The 19,629-nt window shown below is 63.2% G+C and overlaps 1 protein-coding gene across 2 annotated transcripts; it reads left to right on the plus strand.

The window, feature by feature from the left end:
• The first annotated feature begins 228 nt into the window (after nucleotides 1–228).
• Nucleotides 229–19,552, plus strand: LONP1 (lon peptidase 1, mitochondrial). Of its 2 annotated transcripts, XM_039247499.1 has the most exons (18): nucleotides 229–662; nucleotides 3,333–3,421; nucleotides 4,277–4,396; nucleotides 6,067–6,298; nucleotides 7,744–7,805; nucleotides 8,354–8,483; nucleotides 8,818–8,901; nucleotides 10,179–10,399; nucleotides 11,113–11,251; nucleotides 11,990–12,168; nucleotides 14,439–14,526; nucleotides 14,885–15,007; nucleotides 15,087–15,203; nucleotides 17,327–17,467; nucleotides 17,803–17,968; nucleotides 18,351–18,568; nucleotides 18,649–18,813; nucleotides 19,202–19,552. In XM_039247499.1, the coding sequence occupies exons 1-18, from the start codon at nucleotides 231–233 to the stop codon at nucleotides 19,379–19,381; spliced, it is 2,886 nt and encodes a 961-aa protein (XP_039103430.1). In that variant the 5' UTR covers nucleotides 229–230; the 3' UTR covers nucleotides 19,382–19,552. The 2 variants fall into 2 exon arrangements, with proteins under 2 accessions (XP_039103430.1, XP_039103431.1); XM_039247500.1 differs by lacking the exon at nucleotides 3,333–3,421 and having other exon boundaries at nucleotides 609–662.
• The last annotated feature ends 77 nt before the right edge of the window (nucleotides 19,553–19,629 follow it).

The raw sequence follows: 19,629 nt of genomic DNA on the forward strand, positions 1-19,629 counted from the left end.
CGTTGTTCCCTGAACTCAGCACCGGGGCCCCGGCTTGCGCACGCAGCCGCCCGTGGGCAGGCTGGTGTGAGCATGCGCGCAGCGTCCCCCCCCGCAAACCCCACCCGCGTTGCTTTCCGTTCCGGGCCACGCCCCCCGCGGGCGCCTCGGCACGCGCTGGGCTTCACGTGCGCACTAGCCGGGCGAGAGGAAATGACGCACGTCCTGTGCGTCGCCAGGATGGCCGGGCCATGGCGGCGGGCACAGGCTACGTGCGGCTGTGGGGCGCTGCGCGCTGCTGGGCGCTGCGGCGGCCGCTGTTGGCCGCCGCCGGGGGGCGGGTTCCGACTGCCGCCGGAGTGTGGTTGCCCAGAGGCCGGCGGGCCTGCGACGCCTCGCCTCCCTGGGCGCTGTGGGGCCGAGGCCCTGTGGCCACGGGCCAGTGGCGGGGACTTTGGGAGGCGAACAGCCGGGGCGGCGGTGGCGCATTCTCCAGCGGCGAGGATGCCCCCGAGGGCGGCGCCGAGGATGGGGCCGCGGGCGCGGGGAGCAGCGCGGGGGGCGCGGAGGGCCCCATCATAACGGCGCTGACGCCCATGACGATTCCGGAGGTGTTCCCGCACCTGCCGCTCATAGCCGTTACCCGCAACCCAGTGTTCCCGCGCTTCATCAAGATCATCGAGGTAATGAGCGACCCCGTCCTGACCTCCATTTCCCCACCTCTCCAAGCAGCGGGTTGGACCGAGGGATCTTTTGGCACTTTCATGCCTCGCAACTGCTTCAAAGCTGGAATTCGAGTCCTTGTCTTCTCATTAGTTTGGTGAACTGGAGCCCCATTTTCCTCCCTTACAGATTGAGTTTAGGACTGCCCAGTTAGAGTCCCAGCCATAGAAATCCGACGCGGGGAAGGACCAGAACGGTCTTACGGGCCAGTTAACTTCTCTGCGGGTTTTGGTAGATGTATTTGCCACACTCGCCGCGCGCGGTTTGCCGTCTAGTTAGGAGCCTCTTTGGGATCAGCATTCATTCCTTCCCTAAACACTTCTTGAGCTCCTGCTGTGTAGCAGGCACTGAGGATACAGTAGCAAACAAATCAAATGCAGTCCCTGTGGCTAAGGAACTTGTGTTCTGATGGAAGAGACAGCAAGATCATTTCAGACTAAAAGCCATGGGGGGTGGGGAGGATGGACTTGGGTGGGTGATGTAATAGAAAGCAACATGAGTGCAAGGAACTTGAGCTTTTAGAGTACAAAGCCCCCCAATTCCTTCTTTCTTCTGGCTCGCGCGGTCTCTCTCTCTCTCTCTCTCTCCCTCTCCCTCTCCCTCCCCCCCTCCTTCTAATGACTTGGAAATTAGAGTCCGTGGTGGAAAAAAGTTATCTGTTAACTGTCACAGCAAGGTCGTGTGATGAGTCAGCTTCTGGGCTCCTCCTCCAGCCTTTCCCTCATACTCTAGTCTCTGCGAAACAAATCTCAGGACTGAAGGAACCCCTTCCACCTCCTCTTCCCACCTGCTGATTGTGTGGGTCCGAGCAGCCATCCCAAGGGGCCGCCTTTGGTTTTGAGTAGTGGTTACTTGCAGACCCCAGAGCCTATGGGTTCATATCCTTGTTCCACCACCCATAGCTCCTTCACCTTCAGAAAGCTGTTCCTCTGGGCCTCCACTTTCTCATCTGCAAAATGGGCATCATAGTTGTACCTCAGTTCTTAGAGCTGGTGGTGGAGGAGGGTTCACCTTTGTCAGGGGTATAGCTTTCTGCCTCAGTCAGTGGCTGCTGGTATTGTCTCCTGTATGGTATTCTACTGACTTCTCAGAAGTTTGCCCTGGGGGCCTTTTTCCTGTCCTCGACCCCAGCCGACGTCTGGGACCAGGAGAGGTCTGCCACGTAGGGTCCCCTCAGCCCTGCAGAGTGGCAGATGCCGCTTGTCCCGAGTGCCCAGAGATAGGATTCTTCCAAGAGACTGGCACATGGCACGCCCTGTATTTCTATCGCTGGTACCTGGTCAGTGACGGGACAGGGGCTGACGTGCAGTGGTCGGCTGTTAGCAGACAACAAACTGGGGAAACTTCCGTGGGACCCGGTTAGCAAAGCTGTTTACTCTTGGTTTTGTGGTTGACACTGTATGTGGCTAATTTGCCCCAGTAGTGTGTCCCCTCAGTATAGATCAGTGGCTCTTAATTTTTGGTGGGTCGTGTACCCCTCCTAATGGCTGTCACGGACCTTTCCCCTGGGAAAGATGCATCTGTAGGGTCAGGAATTCCTGGGCCGTGAGAGGCCCTGTTAAGGGATGAGTGGAAACACAGATTCTCAAAGTGTGGTGCCCGGACCAGCCACGTGAGCATCACCTGAGAGCTCGTTTGAAATGCAGATGCTCCAGGCCCCCTCTATCAGGAAACTCCAGGGCTGGGACTCAGCCGTCTGTCTTAACAAGTCCTCCAGGTAATTCCAATGCAGGCTGAAGTTTGAGGGCCCGGAAGTGTAGGCACTCATAGCCTGGTGTGGGATTTAACGCGTGCTGGAGGGACATCCGTTGAGCCTTACAGCTGTCTGTTTCCCTGCCCCGTCAGATGTTCCCTAAAAGACACTGGCGCTCTCCCTGCCATTGGAATGACATCGAGATAATGTGTTGTCATCCTGGGGCTTTCAGTCCTTGAAAAGGGTACAGATGGGATTGGGAAACACTTTCAGTGAAAATTGGAAGAAGTTACCGGCCCGTGGGATGGGCCACATCTGAGTTATGCACATTCAGTGTTGCATTTTGACACTGATAAAATCACTAGAGTCTAGATTTCTTTTTTTTTTTTTAATGTTTTATTTATTTCTAGGAGAGAGAGAGAGAGACAGCGTGAGCAGGGGAGGGTCAGAGAGAGAGGGAGTCACAGACTCTGAAACAGGCTCCAGGCTCTGAGCTGGCAGTCAGCACAGAGCCCGACGCGGGGCTCGAACCCACGAACCGTGAGATCATGACCTAAGCGAAAGTCGGACGCTCAACCGACTAAGCCACCCTGGTGCCCCAGAAGAGTCTAGATTTCAAGCCAAGGCATTTCACCACTGAACAACTCTCGAAATGGGGTGTTAAATCAACTCCTTGGTTCTGGCCATTGGTCTACTATGAGTTTTCTTTAGGAAGCAGGGGAAGCCGCTCAGGAATACAGCCCTTTCACTCTGTCCCACGACATTCTCTACACCTTTGCGTGCACGAATGTTCGGTTTTGGTTCAGGACTTCCCAGCCTGTCTCGTGTCCCGGATCCGACTGGCAGAGCCCCAAGAATGACAGAGAAGACACGGGAGCTGCTGTCAAAATGTCAGCTAGGAAACCTGCATTTCACTCTGGGGTCATTGTCATGCTAGGTTAAAAATAAGAAGTTGGTTGAGCTGCTAAGAAGGAAGGTCCGTCTTGCCCAGCCGTATGCCGGCGTCTTTCTAAAGAGAGATGACAAGTAAGTGTAACTTTTCCTTCGCTCCCTCGTTCAAGTTGCCCTGCTGTGTAGCTCACCACAGACCCTGCTCCATGGAGCAGCCTGGATCTCGATCTCTGACCTGAAAGGCGCCGAGCAAAACCTACCGAGTGTAAGGCCGAGAGCCAAGCATACTTTTTAGTCTAGGTTGAAGAACTTGGCTCAGCTCTTGGCCTCATGCGTGGTCAAGATGTGAGGTTGGGGTGGGGGGAATGTATTTTAACCTACAGGACCTGAGGTGTGAAAAACCCCTGTGAGGCTGCTTCAGTGCAGGGCTAGTTCGGCAGACAGCTTGACTCTAGGTGGGAATCTGTTCCACTTCTGAGTTAGAAGGTACATGCTTTTTTTTTACCCCCTCAAATGTTTGTTTTTGAGAGAGAGGCAGAATGCAAGTAGGGGAGGGGCAGAGAGGGAGACACAGAATCCAAAGCAGGCTCCAGGCTCCGAGCTGTCAGCACAGAGCCAGACGCAGGGCTCGAACCCATGAACCGTGTGATCATGACCTGAGCCAAAGTCAGACACTTAACCGACGGAGCCACCCAGGTGCCCTGAGAAAGTACATTCTAAGCAGGCTCAGTAGTGGGAGGTGTGGAACGGAGTCCGTTTGGCCCGGGCCTGCCCTTACAGCCGACGTGGCCAGGAGCTGCTCCCCTGTGCACGGCGGGCAGGGGCTCTGCTGGGCCCTGAGCCCCTGTGGGAGTGAGGAGTTTGCTGTCGGTGTGCAGCCGAGGCTGGCAGGGGTGTTTCTTTTCTCTCTTCCTCTCCCTCTTAGTCTGAGAAGGCCCGCTGCATATCAGAGGGCCCGTGCCAATGTTCCTTTGTGTCCCTGTCCCTCAGCAATGAGTCTGACGTGGTCGAGAGCCTGGATGAGGTCTACCACACGGGGACGTTTGTCCAGATTCACGAGATGCAGGACCTCGGGGACAAGCTGCGCATGATCGTCATGGGACACAGAAGGTGCGGGGCCCCGAGCGTATGCCATGGGGCAGGAAGAGAGGCCCCGAGGGCCCCCTGGTGCCAGCACGGACCATCCCCTTGTAGCCTGGTCACGGCAGGGACTGGGCCAAAGCTGGAGGTGGCCGAGATGGATCGCTTCTGGATCCCTCCCTGCTCCAAGTCCCCTTGTTAGTGCGGCAGTGCGGGTGGCCGGTGACGTCTGTATCTCTCGTCTGCGCTACTCACAAAAGCGCCCCAAGTACTAGACAGCGAGTTGTTGGGTGTGTCTCGGGGCCCAGCGCTCCCAGCTGGGCAGGCTTTCCCCCGGTGCCCTGTGCGCGTTGGGCAGCAGCCCCTGCCTGGCACCGCAGTGTTCCCTCGAGCGGACCCAGACCCCTTCCCCGTCGGGCCGTGTGGTCTCCACCTGCACCCTGCAGAAGGGCCACAAGCCGCGGGTGAGCCCAGCTTACGTCCTCAGACGAGCACAGCGGGTTGTGACAAAGGCAAGCTCGGCACAGTTTGCACTTGTGCGCCAATGCGCATTGGTCCTCAGGGTGCTCGTCAAGAGGGCCACGGCCAAGACCAAGCGGGAAACACTTGAGTCCTGAGTGGCTGCGTAGTGAACGCTGTGAACAGCCCCTCATCGAGCTGCTCGTTGGCGGTGGTTGAAGCTCGAGTTCTGGGTTCGGTTCTTTCCTGAGCCCTGTCTGGGGTTGGTGAGGCAGCGCCTCGGGAACACGGGGACATGGGTCGCGCCAGGCACTGAGTCTGTGACCGGTCCCGGTGGCATTGCCATTGCCTGAAGCCCCACAGCTGTTTTCATCTCACATTGGAGGCTGTTTGCAGGGGTGTGGCTGCCGCTCTGTCTCTGGGGGGCGGGGGAGCTTCTGGGCAGAGGGAAGGGAGACTCAACCAAAATGAATGAAGACCGTGGCGGCTGCTGAGTGCTGTCCTAACCTACGAGGCGCCTTAGGAGCGAGTCCCGCTGGCGCCAGAGGCCAGCTCTGTGCAGCATGCTGGTGTCAGTAGGGTGCTGGGGCTGCACCCCTGCCTGCCCTCTGGGGAAGGTGGCAGTGACTTACCTTGTGTGACAGGAGGGAGCTGAGAGGTGAAGTGGCACGTTTGCATTCGACGTGTTCCTTAACCCCTGGGGCCTGGCGTCTGCCAGGCGCTTGGGTGCAGGCGGAGAGAGGCCAGCACGCCCTTCTCCCCAGCGGGAGAGGACGTGAGCATCCAGATAGGTCATGAGCTGAGGTCTGGTGGTGGTGGGTGCTTTCGGGGGCAAGTGAAGACGCCCAGGGTGACAGGTGGGCACAGAGGGGAAACAGAGCTCATGTGGAGCAGTCAGGGAGGGCTTCAGTGGACGTGCCCTTGAATTGAGGCCTGAGCCACACGAAGGGGTGCCACATGGTGGGCTTGAGGTCGGAGGCGAGGGTGGGCAGAGTCCCAGAGGTTGAGGTTGGTGGAGCTGACACCTTGAGGTGGGCCCCAGAGCACGGTCCCACCAGCTTACTGGTCACACATCACACGTTTGTGTAGGACAGCAGGAAGTTGGCGAGAGTGTGGAATGGGTGGCCCAGCTGGAGCCAGTGGTATCAGGGGCCAGGGGTGCTGGTCCTGGGGCCCTGAGACATAGGCTGGGTTTCCACCGGAAGCCCTGGCAGTGTCACCTCCGCCTCGTTTCTCTTCAGGATTCACATCAGCCGGCAGCTGGAGGTAGAGCCGGAGGAGGCTGAAGATGAGAACAAGCAGAAGCCGCGCAGGAAGCCCAAGCGCGGCAAGAAGGAGGCGGATGAGGACCTGAGTGGCGGGCACCCAATGGAGGGGACGGCAGAACCCACCTCGGGTGCGCCCGGCGAGGTGCTCATGGTGGAAGTGGAGAATGTTGTCCACGAGGACTTCCAGGTCACAGAAGAAGTGAAGGTACACAGGGCGGCTGCCAGGGAGCTCCCCTGAGCAGGGTACATGTGGGCCGACGCCTCAGCCTGTCCACGGCCGTCAGGGTCTTGGGGATGCAAAACACACTCCCCCCTCCCCCCTGAAGTCCTAGGAAGAACCGGCGTCCAGAAGGTAAAGGAAACGTGCTGGGGCCCTTAGCTGCTGGAGAAGGAGGCAGGATTCGAACCTGGGGCCGGGCCATGTCTGCTGCGCAGGAGCCCTCAGCCTTCCTTCCCGTACTGGCTCCTTCCCCTGAAGCCCCGGGTGCTGGGGAGGGAAGCAGGGCCCACTCGCCGCTCCCCGTGGCCTCGAGAGCCTTGTGGCCACCTTGGCCCCACTGTGGCCGCGAGCCAGCTGTCAGGCGGCGGGAGGTGTCCTTCCACCTGCTCTTCCAGTGCGTTAGCGTCAGGGACCCCCGCCAGGGGGTGGGGACAAAGCGGAAAGGCTCCTCATGCACATGGTCTCCCCGAGGACACGCCACGCACAGCCGATGGCCTCGGTGTGAACCTGTGGCGCGATGCCGAGCGGAGTGCTGGGCCCTCAGGCCTTGCTGGGAAGGGGTCCCGCAGCCCGTTGGTGACGTCGGCCCCGGGAGGGGCTGTGTTTGCTGCTGTCACACCCACAGGCCACACGGGGGGACCTGGGAGCGGTACCATCTTGTTCCGGAGAGTTCAGGTGCATGTGTTCTCTGGTTCCGTGGGAGCCGCGTGGGAGCCGCGCGGTGGGAAGGAAGCGCTGATCCGTCCCACGCTGTTATGTGAGCGCGAGCAGCTCCCCCTGCTGGCTGGACGGGGCAGCACAGCCCCCCCAGCTGCCCGTAGTGGGAGCGAGATGCGCCTAGACTCGCAGGTGCCACAGGGGAAAGGTCAGCGAGCCTTGACGAGGCCGCAAGCGCCGTGCGCCTCTGGCACCCCTCGGCCGGTTCCTTCTGGAAAGTCCGCTCGCTTGGGGCTGGGTGCTCACAGTGAAGGGACGCAGCTGCTCTCAGTGCCCACCGGCACCCTCACTGGGGTGTGGTGTGCTGGGAACCACACATTCTGGGGTCACGAGTTCCAGGCATCGCGCCACAGGCTGTCCGTGGTGTCCGTGGCAGGGGGCCGCCTCCTCGGGGAACCTGGGGCGAGGTGCTGGGTGGGGACGGGCCGAGAGCCGTGGTGACTCGCAGGCACATCCCCAGAGGAGGAGTCACACCAGGGGGCGCTGAGGTTGAGAAAGGGGATCCTGTTTGAAATAAAGGAGTAGAGAAGCCCCTGTTCCTCCCCTCTGAGGTTGGGGTTCAGAGGTGTGAGGGGCCAGTGGGGTTTCCGTTGTCCCTGCCTCGAGTCCCTGGGGCGTGAGTTCAGGCTGCGCTCCTGGGCACTGAGCCTCCCTTGGTCTGGGCCGCAGCCCCTGCTGGCCCCAGGACCGACAGCGGCCCCCCCGTTTGCCAGGCCCTGACCGCCGAGATTGTGAAGACCATCCGGGACATCATCGCCTTGAACCCGCTCTACAGGTTGGTCTCTGGCGCCTCCGCTGCCCGAGTGTGCGGCCGCCGTCCCTGTCCCCGTGGCCGTCCCTGTGACCAAGCTGCACTCAGCCGGCCTCTTGGCGCAGCCGGGTTGGTGGGAAGCTTTCTCAGAGTGCGTCCTGACGGAACCTTGCTGGCGCGGGGCTTCGCGGCACAGGGCCCAGCCCTGGGTGAGGCAATCCTGCTTCCCTTGCGGCAAGGAGGCCCCGGCGGGGGGGGGGTTGGGGGGGGCCTGCCCAGCCGGGGGCCTTTGCCTCCTTCGTCCTGACACTGGCTTGGATTTGCTCAGAAGCCTTTTTGTCCCCAGCTGCGGCTGGAGAGAATCTTACGGGGCATCGCCCCACAGCTGCTGGAGGGACCCACGTCTGGGCATGGGGACGCGGTCTCTCGGCTCTGGGCCCGGTGGCCTCGCTGGCCCTGTGCCCGGCTCTCTGCGTCCCAGGGCCTTGCCCCGCATTGCCGGGGACAGGGGTGAGGGCCACCTGCTGCAGCGGTCCCTGCGGCCCGTGGCAGCGCCCCTCTGTCGCCCGCAGAGAGTCTGTGCTGCAGATGATGCAGGCGGGCCAGAGGGTAGTGGACAACCCCATCTACCTGAGCGACATGGGCGCCGCGCTGACCGGAGCTGAGTCCCACGAGCTGCAGGACGTCCTGGAGGAGACCAACGTGAGTCCGCCCTGGCCGCGCCTGGGTGCTCGTTTCCTGCCCCCTCTGCGCGGGTCCCCCTTCTCTCTGGCGGCCGCGTGGCATCCCCACGGACAGGGCCTTGTGATTAGTGGGTGCCATGCTCGGCTTGCCGCCACCCTTGTGCCGCTGTGAATGTTCCGGACCGCAGCTGGTAGACATGCTGGAGGCTCCCTGTAAGAGGTGTTCGAGGAACTGACCGAACAGATGGCGCCAGGTGGCCCACCCCGGGTGCGCCCCATCCAGAGGCGCCTGCCCCCGCACCCAGCACCCATGCCGCTTCTGACGGTCACCCGCATCTTCCGTTTCTTGGCAGATCCCCAAGCGGCTGTACAAGGCCCTGTCCCTCCTCAAGAAGGAGTTTGAGCTGAGCAAGCTGCAGCAGCGCCTGGGGCGGGAGGTGAGCCGGCCTGAGGACGCGTTGGGGGCGGGGGCCCCTTTGTCCCGGACGCTGCACGCGCGACCCTGAACCCGTCGTGGCGCCCGAGCCCGGAACCTGTGCTCGCAGACATCCTCCGCGTGGGCACAGCGCTGGGGACGAGCTGGGGATGGGGAGCCCGCCTGGGAGCGGTTGAAACTCGGTTTCCCCGTGACCCTGCCGTCTGCGGCCCACCTTCCCGACCTGTGGGCTGATCTGTGGGCCGCCCACGTTGTCGGTTGCTCTCCAGTCAGAGTTGACTTTTCACTTCACCTTTTTCCATGTCACGTCTGTAAGTGAGGAACTTTTTAACGTTTAGTTATTAACACAAGGCAGTTCTTTTTTATGGATACATTTATTTACTTAAACAATCTCTGCGCCCAGTGTGTGGCTTGAACTCAGAACCCTGAGATCAAGAGTTACGCGCTCTTCCGACTAAGCCTACCAGGCACCCCATGAGGCGCTTTTTTTTTTAATGTTTTTTTTTTTTAATTTTTTTAAATGTTTTATTTATTTCTAGGAGAAAGAGAGAGAGAGACAGCGTGAGCAGGGGAGGGTCAGAGAGAGAGGGAGTCACAGACTGAAACAGGCTCCAGGCTCTGAGCTGGCAGTCAGCACAGAGCCCGACGCGGGGCTCGAACCCACGAACCGCGAGATCATGACCTAAGCGAAAGTCGGACGCTTAACCGACTAAGCCACCCAGGCGCCCCTGTTTTTTGTTATTTTTGAGAGAGACCCAGAATCGGAAGCAGGTTCCAGGCTCCAAGCTGTCAGCACAGAGCCCGACGCGGGGCTCGAACCCACAAATCTGAGATCATGACTTGAGCCAAAGTCGGACACTGAACCCACAGACACTGCCCCCCCGCCCCCCCATGAGGCAGTTCTTAATGTACCTCAACGGGGATGCGGGAGTGGGGGCTGTAGGTGGCCCTGGGGCCCGGCCTCTGAGCCGCCCCTGCCGCCCCCTCCATCTGACCAGAGGGGCTCTGTGCCCGTGGGAGGCGGGACAGTGTCCACGAGCTGCCCCTCGTCACAGTCGGGGTCAAAGAGCAAACCCCTTGCTCGTCCAGAACAGACAGTCGTTCATATTGGGGGCCCCCCTCAGAGACTGGGTTCAAGGTGGGGGGGCTGGAGGCGGCCTCACGGACTTTGCCCCTTCCGTGTCCTGAGGAAGCGGCGGCCCCGCTGGCGTCAATCTGCAGACATGCACCCCCCCCAACCCTGCACTCCGTGACCACGGCCTCCGGGCCCCCCTGCAGGTGGAAGAGAAAATCAAGCAGACGCACCGCAAGTACCTCCTGCAAGAGCAGCTGAAGATCATCAAGAAGGAGCTGGGCCTGGAGAAGGACGACAAGGACGCCATCGAGGAGAAGTTCCGTGAGCGGCTGAAGGAGCTCGTGGTCCCCAAGCACGTCATGGACGTCGTGGACGAGGAGCTCAGCAAGCTGGGGCTGCTGGACAACCACTCCTCCGAGTTCAAGTGAGCGCGCTGGGGGGCCCGTCCCTGCTCGCTCCTCCGCCCGCCGTCTGGGGCACGCTCCAGAAGTGGGTGCGAGCCCGGGAAGCACTTGGTGTGTGACGGTCCTCTCGGGGCCCCTGTGTACAGCACACTTCTCTGTCACCCCGCTTCCCAGCTGCAGAGGTTGGGGTTCAGCGAAGTCAAGTCAGTGAGCGGGGCCTCTGAGCTGGTAGGCGGGGGCGGGGATTTGACCCCTGGGCTGTCTGGCTCGAAGCAGGGCTTACTTGGGCCCCTCTTCTGCTTTTCTTCGAGAGCCGGCAGGTCTGCGCATCTTCTGGGGGTGCTCGGCCTTGTCCGGTGGGTGCACGGCTCCCGGCCTGGGGTCGCTCTCAGGGCGGCCCTGACCAGCCGCCAGCCAGGCCTGTTCCCCGCGTGCCCCGGGGGAGGCTGTCCCTAGTGCTCGCCGCTGCCTCCGTGGCACGGGCTTCTGAGCAGTCGCTGCGCTCGCCTCGTCTGGCTCTGGCAGCAGGCCGAGCACTTGGCTGGGCGCCTGGTACCCACCGCGTGGCTGCAGCCAGGCAGTCGGCAGCCCCTCCGGCCCCGGTGCGCTCAGTGTGGTCCGCGCTTCAGCTTCTGCGGGCGCCAGCGACATGGGTGTGCCACGCCTGGGCCGGGCAGCTCACCCGCCCCCGCTCACCGGCCCCGCTCACCGGCCCTGCTCTGTCCCGTGGCAGCGTCACGCGGAACTACCTGGACTGGCTGACGTCCATCCCGTGGGGCAAGTACAGCAACGAGAACCTGGACCTGACCCGGGCCCAGGCGGTGCTGGAGGAAGACCACTACGGGATGGAGGACGTCAAGAAGCGCATCCTGGTGAGGCCGCCTGCAGCCTCCTGGCTCCCAGGCCACCCCCCGACCCCCTTCCTGGGGAGGCCGCCTGCAGCCTCCTGCGGGCCCCAGGGCTCGGGCCGGTCTAACCCCCGCCCGGGGGCACGTCCCAGCCTCTTGCTCCCTGCACCCGGGGTGAGCACTGAGAAGCAGGGTCCGTCGTGGTCCGGATTTGCGCGTGGGTGGGGGGCGCCCCACACTTCTCGTGCCAGGGGGGTACCAGAGGAGCCTCTTGGGGAATTTCAGTCTCGGATGGGAGAGCCTTGGCAGAGGCGGGGCTGCTGGGGGTCGGTGGGGGCTGAGGAGGGAGGGGTGGAGGGAGGGCTCCAGCCAGAGGTGGCAGGGGCAGTCGGGCGGGCCCGCCTGCTCCAGGGGCCTCAGGTTTCTGAGGGGGACAAGAGTCATGCTTGAGGTGACACAGGGCGGACCTGGCTCAGGGCCAGTAGGCTGTGGCTGGAGCAGACAGAGGGTCGATGCGGTCCGGGGTGTGGCAGGAGGGGGCACTACTAGCTGGGCCGGTGCCCTGGGCGCCCACGGCCGGCCCCTCCCCTCCCGGGGCATGTGACCCTTGAGTCCACTCGGGCCATCTGGGACATGCCTTGTCCCTTGTGCAGCCCCCAGAAGCCTGCGTGTGGGGTGACCGTGGTGAGGCTCACGCCAGGCGGGGTCCCTCGGTCTGCTGAGAGGGCAGCGAGGGTCCCATGAGCCCGCCTCCGCCCGCAGGAGTTCATCGCCGTCAGCCAGCTCCGAGGCTCCACCCAGGGCAAGATCCTCTGCTTCTACGGCCCCCCTGGCGTGGGAAAGACCAGCATCGCCCGCTCCATCGCCCGCGCCCTGAACCGCGAGTACTTCCGCTTCAGTGTCGGCGGCATGACCGACGTGGCCGAGATCAAAGGACACAGGTAGGTCCGGCCTCCCGTCGGGCTTCACCCCTCCTGGCTGTGTCCTGTGTGTGAGAGGGGGTCAGCTGTGAGCCGTGAGCTCTGCTCGTGTGGTGGGAACGTGACCAAGAAGCCCAGGTGTCTGCGGGCCGCGTGCAGGCTGGCTCGAAACCTGCGCGCTCAGCCCCGGGAAGGGGGGCCGCCCCGAGTGTTCGTCTGCCAGGCTGTTGGCAGGTGTCCCAGTAGGTCAGCTCCCGTCCACCCCCTCACACTCCCGCACACCCCCCCCACCCACACCCCCTCACACCCCCTACACCCCCCACACCCCCAGTAGGTCAGCTCCCGCACACCCCCGCACACCCCCGCACACCCCCTACACCCCACACCCCCGCACACCCCCTACACCCCACACCCCCGCACACCCCCTACACCCCACACCCCCTACACCCCCCACACCCCGCACACCCCCGCACACCCCCACACACCCCCAGCGCTGCGGCCACAGTTCCAGGGCCACGTGCCCAGGGCCGGGTTTGTGGCCTAGAGTGAGGGGCGGGGTGGTCTCCGGGTGAGGACAGGGCAGCACGCCGCAGGCCCCCGCACCGCTCTCAGTTCCTTGCCCCCTCGTCAGGCCCCAATGGGGCCTGCGTCCGGGGTGCCATCCCGCCTGGCTGTGTGCGTGTCACCTTCAGTCAGGGCATTGGGATGTCCTGTTCTCCCAGGGCCTCCCGCCATGCCACCCCTTGCTGAGGGTGGGTCTGGGGGTGGTTTCTCTGGGGGACACAGTGTATGTAACAGGTGTGAGGACACAGTGTAACAGCTTGGGGAGTTGGGGCCGGGAGCGGGTGAGGCCCTCATGGTGCCGGGTGGGGGCTCGGTGGGAGCCTCTGGTGCAGGGGCGGTGCAGGGGCGCCCGGGAGGCGTGGGGCCTGCCCCGAGGGCAGCGGGGCGGCTGTGCAGGCTGTTGGCTCAGGACTGGAGTCTGAGCAGGGTGGGGGAGGCAGGGGCAGGCCCTGTGGCCCGTTGGCCTCTGGCTCAGAAGGCCCAAGCATGTGGACAAGAAAACACCCAGGTCAAGAAGGGGCCTTGGCTGAGTTTTCAGACAAGTGCGGGGCTGTGACGTTGGGGCTGAGTCATTGAGGGAAAGGGGCCCAGGAGGGTGGGCAGGTGTTCTCTGTTGATGTCCGTGTGGGGTCTCCAAGCAGAACGAGGATGGGGAATTTAGTGCCACTACTGGGGTAACAGCGGTGACATTTTCTCTGCCCACGGCTCTCTGGGGCTCCCTCCTCCCTCGGGGTAAAAGCCCTGATTCACACAGGCCTGGATGGCCCAGGATGCACTGCCCTGTGTGTTCCCTTCCCTCTCTCCCCCTCACTCAATCTACTCTGGCCATATGAGCTTCTAGCACTTTGGGCCTGGGTCTGGTTCTGCCCCAGGACCTTTGCACAGGCTGTTGTTTTACCCAGAGAAGTTTTTTCCTTCAAATACCCACACAGCTTGCCTCCTCACTAATTTGCTCTGGGCATCTCTGCAAGGCGTTCTTTATCCCCACCTTAATACAATGTCCCCGTGAAATGGCCTTCCAGGTTCCTGCTCTTTGTCTTGGTGGCGTGGGGAAAATTTCTAGTACCTCATGGTTTCTCTCTCTGCCTGGTGTGACGTCCGTCTGCCGTGCTGGGCCTTAACCTTCCAGGCACAGGACTCGTGTCTGTTTCATGCTCTGTGAGCGCCAGACACCTGCAGCCAAGCTGGGGCAGTAGAGCAAGTAGACGGTTAAGAAATGCCGCAGCAAGCGCCAGCCGGGGCCAGGCCCTGGGCGCAGCGGCCCCGAGGCCTGCAGGCTGTGCCGTGCCTGCCGTCAGGGAGCACCTGGGTGGGAGGATGTTGGCGGCCAGCACTTAGCTGCTCCCGACCTTTCCTGTTCTGTGAGGTGGGCAACGTGGGCAGGGTTTCACCGTCTGGATAGGAGGTGCTGGCTGGGAGGATGGGCCTGAGCGAGACCTGGTTTTCTGTGTGTTTCTGCCCTGAGTCTGAGCTGGGGGGACGCCGGCATTTCCATCGCTGGGGACACAGGCGGTTGGGGTGACTGGGTGCCTGCATGTATCCCGTCTACGCTGCGGCTGCCCGGCGTGCGTGTCCCTGTTGCCACCTCCGCGTGGGCCAGGCGGGCACGCAGATCGCCGAGGTCCCGGTGCACCCTGTGAACTGGGCCTGTGGGTGCCGGCGCGACCAGCCCCAGGCGGGTGAGGCACCGACCCCCTGCTGTGCCCTGCCGCCCCCCCCACCCCCAGGCGCACGTATGTGGGTGCCATGCCGGGAAAGATCATCCAGTGCCTGAAGAAGACCAAGACGGAGAACCCGTTGATCCTGATAGACGAGGTGGGCGCGGCTTCTGTTCCCAGCGCCCTTCCCCGCGGTCGGAGGGCAGTCAGTCCCTCTGGCCTTCCTGAGCCAGAGCTCCAGGCGGTCCTGACGGGGTGGGGTCTATCCAAGATCACACCTGTGGCCCCTGCCATCTCGGGAGCCCCCCCCCGCAACGTGATCCTGCTACGGCCGGGCCTCACGATGCAGCTTCCGCCCTGCCTCGGGGACCCCAGGAGCCCTCTGCCCTTGCTCTGCACGTGCCCGCCCCCTGCCCCCTGCCCCCTGCCCCCAGCGGCGTCTGGTCAGGAGACATGGGGAGTAGGACAGGGTGTCGGAGCCACACCACACACACGCACACACCCACACCCTTCAGGTGGACAAGATTGGCCGGGGCCACCAAGGGGACCCCTCGTCGGCGCTGCTTGAGTTGCTGGACCCCGAGCAGAATGCCAACTTCCTGGATCACTACCTGGACGTGCCCGTGGACTTGTCCAAGGTGCGTGTCCCGCCTGGGGCAGGGACCCAGTGTGGGAGGCGGGGGGCGGCCCGCAGCACCTCCCCGCCGTCTCCTGCAGGTGCTGTTCATCTGCACGGCCAACGTGACCGAGACCATTCCAGAGCCTCTGAGGGACCGGATGGAGATGATCAACGTGTCTGGCTATGTGGCGCAGGAGAAGCTCGCCATCGCAGAGGTGAGGCCCGGACCCCCGCCCGGCGCGACCGAAGGGGCAGCGCCTGCTCAGTGCCTGCCACCCAACCAGAGGGGGGGCGGGGACCCAACAGTGGCCCTGCCCAGAGAGGCGGTGGCGGCAGGGGCCTATCACCGAGAGTGAGGGCGGGGCCCACTGTGAACCCTGTGAGGCACAGCTGTGACACCAGGGTGGACAGACGGATGTACACACACGTACACACACCCACCCACCCACCCACCCCCTGCCCGCCGTCAGGGGCTCCACCAGCTCCGTCAGATTCCAGTCCCACCTGGGGTTCGGGGCAGACCTGCAGAGGAAGGGCTGGGTCCCCCAGGGCCGCCCGCTTTGGGTGCCAGGTAGGGGCGGGGACGCACAAGGTCGGCTGCCAGGACTCCAGGAACCTGCCCCGGGCACCGGGTTATTCTAGACGATACAGCCGGGGAACCGCCAAGGAGGATCTACCCAGCCGGGCAGGGGCTTCTGTGTCCCCCCGGTGCGCCACCCTCCCAGCACCACCCAGCGAGTCTGCCTTCACCCCGCCTCCCTCGTGCAAAGTGTTCACGGAGGCTTCGTTGTGGGCGCGTCGTGGAGCGAACCATTGGTCACTGGTGATTGACAGCACCTGGGGGCCAGGGGTGAGGCTGGGAGTCCCGTCCCTCCAGCCCCAAGGTTGGGTCCTCAGCGACCCGGCCCCAGGGGCCACCCCACCAGCACAGCTCAGGGGTGGTGGAAGGGGGCTTGTGGCCCCAGCTGTCCCTTCTCACTGTCACTCAGAAAACAGGGTCTGGGAAGCTGTTGTGTTAGATCTGGGGCCAGAGACCCAAGTATGGATTTCTTCTTTTTAAAAAAATTTTTAAAATTTCTTTTGAGAGGGACACAAGCGTGAGCAGGGGAGGGGCAGAGAGAGGGGAGAGAGAATTCCAAGCAGGCTCCATCCACACTGGCAGCGCAGGGCTCGATGTGGGGCTTGAACTCACAAACCGGGAGATCGTGACCTGAGACAAAACCAGGAGTCGGACGCTGAACCGACTGAGCCTCCCGGGCGCCCCCAGCTCTGTCCTGTCCCGCTGTCCCAGGCGCCAGGACGAGAGGGAGAGACAGCCTGTGACCATGACACTGGGGAGAATGGTGTCCTGGGCTCTTGGCGCGGAGCGCCCGTGCAGCGTCTGGGGCTGAGCGCTCAGCTCTGAGAGCAGAGTCCCGCGGCGCCTCTGTCCCCGGCGCGAGGCCGCCACCTTCCTGCCGGCTTGGGTCAGGTCCTGCGAGTGCGTGATGCGTCCCCTAGGCCAAGGCAGTTCTCAGCTGTCAGGTGTCCCCCGCGGCTGGCGGCCCAGCTCACAGCCCTGGAGGCAGCGGAGCGAGCGGAGAGCCGGACTTCCCGCCAGCTGGAGTCTGGTTTCTGATGTTTCCTTTCCGGAAAGGGCTGAGCACGTTTCTCCCTCTCAGCCCCCCAGGGGCTGACCCGAGTCTCCCCCTCCTCCCCGGGCAGGACGGGGGCAAGAGCAGCTCTTGGCTGAGGGAGTTCCTGGCTGCTTTTAAACCTTTAAAATGAGAGGAACACAGACTCCCCGAGGCTTTAGGCCAGCGTGTTAGCAAATGTTCTAGGTGCGCGGTTGTGTCGTGTCTCCCCTCCTGTCCCTCCAGCTGGTGCTCAGGACCGCTGTGTGGCGGGTTGGGCTGGGCTGCGGGTGACCTCGGAGGCCCGTGATCTCCCCATTCCTGTCTGCTCAGGGTGGCGGCCGCTTTCCTTGACCCACGGGTCCTGGGTGTGTAGGTGGGGTGAGCCCACGGATCAGGGAGGCCTTCCTGGGGGAGCGGCATCTCCAAGGACATTGGGGGAAGGGCAGGAACGGGATCCGGGCGGAGACCGGGCAGCTTGCGGATGCCTGCGCGCTCTCTGCCCAGACTCCCTGCCTCGCTGGCTCCTTACTCTCCGGGCTCAGCTCTGATGTCGCCTCCCAGGGCAGCCCCCCCACCCTGGGGCCAAGAGCTCTGTGCAGGCAGACCTTGGGGACCTCCGTCATCTTTAGACAGAGCCTGGGGTTTTGGGAGGGCCCCGTGGTAAGCGGGAGCCACAGGAGAGGCCGCGGGGGTCCTGACGGCAGCGGTCCCCTCCCTGCCAGCGCTACCTGGTGCCCCAGGCCCGTGCCCTGTGTGGCCTGGATGAGAGCAAGGCCAAGCTGTCCTCGGACGTGCTGACCCTCCTCATCAAGCAGTACTGCCGGGAGAGCGGCGTGCGCAACCTGCAGAAGCAGGTGGAGAAGGTGAGCTGGGGGTGGGGGCGCGTGAGGGCTGGATGCCAACCCTGGTATACGTCCTGCGTGACCCCACTCACCGGGGTCCCTAGAGGAGTCCCATCCACAGAGACAGCAGGTGGGAGGCAGGGGTAGGGGAGTCACTATTTCACGGGGAAAGTCTCAGTCTGGGGACATGGAAAGTTCTGGAGACGGTTGCACGACCCAGTGAATGCACTTAATGCCATGGAGCTGTAAACCTAAAAACGGCTGAAAGGTACCTTTTACATGCTTTACTGTGACCTTAAAGATCCGAGGCCAGCGGGGTGGGGGCCACGCCCACCCCGCTGCCTTGCCCGCCCCAGGTGTTGCGGAAGTCGGCCTACAAGATCGTCAGTGGCGAGGCCCAGCTCGTGGAGGTGACGCCCGAGAACCTGCAGGACTTCGTGGGGAAGCCCGTGTTCACCGTGGAGCGCATGTACGACGTGACGCCCCCCGGCGTGGTCATGGGGCTGGCCTGGACTGCCATGGGTGAGCCGCCCGGGGTGGGGTCCCCGCACACCCCTGGGGAACGTCTCACACGGGTCCCTGTGTGGTCAGCGGAGTCCCCCAGATACACTGGCCCTGAAGGGAGTCCCCAGGGATCGGGGGCCGCCAGGTGACAGTAGCCAAGCTTTACTTGCTTTGAGGGGAGACCCCACCCCCACCTCTCAGGGAGGCTGGTCAGAGCTCTGTGGACTGAGCGGCCCGCAGGGCTGTGCGCGACAGGCTCTGAACTGAGAACGGTCTACGTGTCTGGACCGTGGAGGGAAAGGAGCTGCGCCGGCCTGAGGAGAGAAGGACTGGGGGAGGGGGGGATTGCACCTCGAATCCAAGGGCCCCCCGAGTTCACGGGCTCTGCCTGGCCCCCCAGGAGGCTCTACGCTGTTTGTGGAGACCTCCCCACGGCGGCCACGGGACAAGGATAGCAAGGGGGACAAGGACGGAAGCCTGGAGGTGACAGGCCAGCTGGGGGATGTGATGAAGGAGAGCGCTCGCATCGCCTACACCTTTGCCAGGGCCTTCCTGATGCAGCGGGACCCCACCAATGACTACCTGGTGACCTCCCACATCCACCTGCACGTGCCCGAGGTGAGGCCCTAGCTCCTGCCTCTGGGGGAGCCCCCCCCATGTCCAGCCCTCACCCACATCTCCCCCCCACCCCTCCCCAGGGCGCCACCCCCAAGGATGGCCCGAGTGCCGGCTGCACCATCGTCACAGCCCTGCTCTCCCTGGCCATGGACCGGCCTGTCAGACCGAACCTGGCCATGACCGGCGAGGTCTCCCTCACGGGCAAGATCCTGCCGGTGGGCGGCATCAAGGAAAAGACCATCGCGGTGAGTGTCCCCCTCCTGGCGGGGTAGTCACCCTTAGAGGAGTCTGGGCCAGAACTGCAGCCAAGGGTAAGGGGCCCCTGCTGGGCCACCCCGTCTTGGCTCCCCCTGCATTACAGGTAGATCTGTTTCCCTCTAACCAGGAATGCCGCGACAGCAGGACACTGGCCCCTTAGGGGAGGTCGGTCTGCCTGACTGTACCCTTGGTGCTGGGCACCCCCAGTTCCCCTTTGACCCTACCCACGTGCCTCCAGGGCAGGGTGTCCCAGCTGAGGCTCAGGCATTGGTCACAGAAGCAGCTTATGCCGCGGGAGCCTGGCTGTCCTGGGGCACCCGCTGTCCCCCATCCTGCGGTGGCCTCCTGGCTGACCTGCGGTCCCCTCCCTCCCAGGCGAAGCGAGCCGGAGTGACATGCATTGTCTTGCCTTCCGAGAACAAGAAGGACTTCTACGACCTGGCTGCCTTCATCACCGAGGGCCTGGAGGTCCACTTCGTGGAGCACTACCAGGAGATCTTTGGCATCGCCTTCCCCGAGGAGGAGGCGGCCGAGGCCCTGGCGGTGGAGCGGTGACATGGCCCCGGGCACCGCAGGCACAAAAGGGCCCAGTCCGGACCGGACGCTCTGGCACCTGAGCCACCAGGAGACTTGGGAGAGGCTGATGCCTCGCCCTCCACTGTGGCCTAATCACGGAGTCTGCACACACGATCTATTTAATTATGATTAAAACCCTTTCCAGTACCACCTGGTGTGTGTGTCTGCACTGCGTCACCGCCACACCTCAGGAAGGATCGCCCCTGTGTCCCCCAGGCCAACACAAG

This window comes from Hyaena hyaena, unplaced genomic scaffold (assembly GCF_003009895.1).
Source record: "Hyaena hyaena isolate Hyena2069 unplaced genomic scaffold, ASM300989v1 scaffold_296, whole genome shotgun sequence".
Taxonomy (NCBI): Eukaryota; Metazoa; Chordata; class Mammalia; order Carnivora; family Hyaenidae; genus Hyaena; species Hyaena hyaena.

What these genes read in the sequence shown, in the direction of transcription:
- LONP1 (XM_039247499.1), top strand. Translation starts at nt 231, where the DNA reads ATGGCGGCGGGCACAGGCTACGTGCGGCTGTGGGGCGCTGCGCGCTGC. An exon ending in AACCACTCCTCCGAGTTCAA is followed by an intron (nt 10,400 to 11,112) that starts GTGAGCGCGCTG and finishes GTCCCGTGGCAG; the next exon opens with CGTCACGCGGAACTACCTGG. An exon ending in AGAAGCTCGCCATCGCAGAG is followed by an intron (nt 15,204 to 17,326) that starts GTGAGGCCCGGA and finishes CCTCCCTGCCAG; the next exon opens with CGCTACCTGGTGCCCCAGGC.